The following is a 3915-nucleotide window of genomic DNA, read 5'->3' as shown; positions in this document are numbered from 1 at the left end:
ATTTTTTCTACTCCCCAGAAGATGGAGATGTTTAAACAGAAATGTTGTAGAAGATTTTACACATTAAAAAAAAAAATTTAAAAAGAAATACTTTACTATGAACATCACTAGTTAACTACCTAAAACAATGTTGACTATTTTCCTGTCTACCTACTAAATAAAGGAAGGGAGTGGTTGGTAAAACTACTCATAAAGCATGCTGGTCACAGTAATCTTTCAACATTAATTGAGAGTTGTTCACTCTACTATTTATTAACCAGATGATCCCATAGTTGCTGCAAAGTAACTTGTAGTTAACGCAGGTCAGTTAGACAGCAGATCTCACTGCAGGCCGGAGGCAACGCCCAATTCCCACGTCTTCCCCTCCCCCACCCAACAGGGGCTGGGCAGCTTTAATGCGGAACGCGGGTGCAGCAGCACAGAGCACACTCCCAGACTACAGTTGCGCCCTCACTGACGCCCTCCAAGTGCCCCACCCCTCCCACACAGTGGCCAAGGAGCCAAGCCCTATCCCTAAGAGCTGCATGCAGCCGCACCACCCCTGGTCTCCACTTTCTGGGAGCACCAACTCTCCCCCTTGCTCGAGTCCCCCCGCCCCTTGTGTTTCGGGCGGGTGCCTCACCTGCATAGCGCTGATGTCGGCGTTCTGCTTGTCCTCCAGCTCCTGCAGCTGCTTCTCCAGCGCTTCGTTCATGCCCCGGCATGCTTCGATCTCCAGGGTCTTGGCCTTGAGCAGACGACGGCTCTCGGACACCTCGTCCTTGGCGGCGCGCACGGCGTCAGTGTTCTTGGCGGCGCTCTCGGTCAGCACGGTGAAGCGGCTCTTGAACCACTCCTCAGCATTCTGCATGTTCTTGGCGGCCAGCTTCTCGTACTGCGCGCGGATGTCCTTGAGCGCAGCGGAGAGGTCGGGCTTGGACACGTCCATCTCCACGGAGATCTGCGCGTACTGGATCTGCGCCTGCAGCTCGGCGATCTCTTCTTCGTGCACTTTCTTCAGAAAAGCGATTTCGTCCATCAAGCTGTCGATGCGCTTTTCGAGCTCGGCGCGAGCGAGCGCCGCCTCGTCGGCGCCTTTGCGCGCTTCCATCAGCCGGCCCTCGGCGTCCTCGCGGCTCAGCACCTCCTCTTCATAGCGTGCCTGCAGGTTGCGCAGGGTCTCCTCCAGCCCTTCGCGCTCGCCCTGGAGCGCCTGCTTCTCGTTGGTAGCATCTTCCGCCGCCAGGCGCAGGTCGCGGATCTCCTGCTCGTACAGCGCCCGGAAGCGGGATGGCTCGGAGTGCTTCTGGCGCAGCACCAGCAGCTCGGCTTCCAGGACCTTGTTCTGCTGCTCCAGCTCGTGTACGCGCTCGATGAAGCTGGCGAAGCGGTCATTGAGGTCCTGGAGCTGCGCCTTCTCCTGCGTGCGGATCGACTTGAGGTCGTTGCTGATGGCGGCTACCTGGCTCAGGTCGAGGTTCTCCAGGCTGGGCATCAACGATCCAGAGCTGGACGAGTAGCTGCGGCGCACGGACAGCGAGGAAGACACCGGCGCCGAGTAGCTGGAGTAAGCGGAGCGTGCGGTGCTGTAGCCGCTGCGCACGCTGGAGATGTGCACCCGGGGCGTCTCCACGTAGCGCCGCTTGTAGGAGGTCGAGTAGTACGGCTCGTAGCTGAAGGAACTCATGGTGGCGGCCGGTGGCTCCCCGGCCCGCGGCGGCGGTGGGAGCCCGGAGAGAGAGGACAGGGGAGAGAGGGAAGTGGGAGGATGGATGGCTGTGTGCGGCTAGGCGCCGTCCTGCCACCCCTATTTATACGCCGGGAGGCTCCTGACGCAGCCTGCGATCGATCACCGCGCGCCGGCCAGTGGGGGCAGCGCGCTGCTGCAACCAAGGCGAGGATTCTGCGCAAAAGGGAAGGCGGGGGCGAGCTACGGCCCGGGTAGCTGCGGCACTCGTCCTTTCCACTTTGCTCAGAGGCCCCTGATTTTCTCAGAGATACCATGCCCCCTTACTCATTTCCCTTCTGTACCCACCCACGCAGCCCCTCCTGTCCTACATCGCCCAGACCCCGTGACACTTGGATCCTTAAGTGTCCCCAAAACAGGTCCTTTTGACACCCGAGTTTTCGGTATCCCGGCACCTCGCACACACCCTGTCCCCTCAACTCTCCCTTTTCCCACCAGGGACCTCCTTAATTATTCCCGTTGGTGTATATGGTGATAGTGCCGCTAGGGGATTTTAGATACAAATAAATAGGCTAGGTTGTGTGTATGCAGTATGTATGGAGAAGTTTTAATTTCTTTCCAGTTTTCTGGCACTTTCTGCAATTCATTTTCTTTCTCCTGATTATTTTTCTTTTTCTTTAATGCGCTGCTTCTCAACACATAGGGAATGTGCGCGGGAGTGCGCGCGCACACACACACACACAAACACACACACACTCGTGAAACTGCGGCACTACTGCAGGTGTTGGTTTAGCATTTCTAAACCTTTAGAGCAGTTAATCCGCCTGTTGGTGTTTCTGGATTTTCACATTTCTTAACTGGGAATGAAGCCGCGGATGCTTTTAACGTGTTGCAGTGTGTGGGTGGCGGAGGGCAGAGAAAGAGTTGGAAGCTAACACCGAGACTGACTTGCTGAGGCAGCCGCGCGCTCCGCGGCGGGGAGCTTCAAGGTGCCTGGATCCTCACCAAGCTAAATTCCTGCTTGCTTCCACCAACCGCAGCACGTTTAAAGTCCGCTTCCCTCTTTTTACACATGTGTAGCTCACAGCTTGATGATTTCGACAAGCCTTGCAGGTGGCTGATTTTCAGGGAAGCCGCTGCGGCCAGCCCTGAGCGCTGGGTGTGGTCTCAGGGGAGGAGAGCTCCGCACCCAGGCTTCTTCAGGAACAGATAAAAAATAGCTATAGCCGCGTGATTCTTCCCTCGATACACTGTAATAACCCGAAAACAGATGCAGTCAGGATTGCATGGATTTCCTTCAGGAAGCACCTAGATACCTGAAACTGGCACACGCCGTAGCGCACGTGGATACAGCCATGCGGTTTGCAGGGCATTTTCACATGCATGATGTTAGGAGTCCCCCAGGTTTCATGGAGGGATTGCAGAGATTTACGGGAAACACCTAAGATTTATCTGAGCAAGCATTTAGTTTTTGTTTTATTTGTATATCGCAGCATTTGATGTGCAACTTATGTTTTTTTAAAGAGGCAAACTGAGGGGAAATATGGTAACTGTTTTCAAATAGAGAAGCCGGAATGGCTTCCCCTGTGATACTCGGAGGGTGAAGTATTTGCAGCGGTGCAGTTGCTTCTGGAGACATTTCACTCCTCTCCCGAGGAAAGAATGGGGGGAGGCTTATCCTCAGAGGCCCTTTCTGACCCCCCCCCAAAAAAAACCCCTTTGATTGTGATAGCCCACCGTTCTCATGATAGAAAGACTGCAGCAGATAACTTTCCTTGGGTTTCTAAACAATGTCTGTTGTCGCAAATAATGCAAATTCAGAAATATTGAAATTAGTAGTTTAAATCTATCAAGACTAAGTGATCTCAGAGGACCATCCATGTCCAAATATTCTAGACTTCAAGCCTAAGGTCATGAGGCTGTCCTGAATATTGTTTGTCCCTGGCAGACTTGATAGGTTACTTACTCTCTTGACTTTTCATAGCCTACCTATCCTTGGTCTTTTCACTCGTCAAATTCAAGAGTGGAATAGGTTTCTGGGGGGGCGGGGGGTGGAGCAAGGACCTAGATAAGCCATAGAGTCGTCTCCTCCCATTTACCCATATGTAGATGAAGTGTGGCAGAATGGATTGTTTTGTTAATCTGCTCCTTGCAAACCACCTTGTTTCACACTCAGTGTGTGTGACTCTGCATAAAACACACTCTCAGGTATTTATGAATGCATTTGCTTTGTGCCAGCTCTCTTTCCC

The 3915-nt window shown here is 53.5% G+C and overlaps 1 protein-coding gene across 1 annotated transcript in view; it reads right to left on the bottom strand.

Moving 5' to 3' along the window:
* The window catches only part of NEFL (neurofilament, light polypeptide), a 6107-nt gene extending 3856 nt beyond the window's left edge, over window positions 1–2251 (bottom strand). The window contains exon 1 of the mRNA XM_011962601.1: window positions 623–2251. Coding sequence (XP_011817991.1) covers window positions 623–1666 — 1044 coding nt within the window. The 5' untranslated portion in view covers window positions 1667–2251. The remainder of the gene's footprint in view (window positions 1–622) is intronic.
* Between the last annotated feature and the right edge of the window lie 1664 nt (window positions 2252–3915).

This window comes from Colobus angolensis, unplaced genomic scaffold (genome assembly GCF_000951035.1).
Source record: "Colobus angolensis palliatus isolate OR3802 unplaced genomic scaffold, Cang.pa_1.0 Scaffold6, whole genome shotgun sequence".
Classification (NCBI taxonomy): domain Eukaryota; kingdom Metazoa; phylum Chordata; class Mammalia; order Primates; family Cercopithecidae; genus Colobus; species Colobus angolensis.
This window is presented reverse-complemented; position numbering and strand designations above follow the sequence as displayed.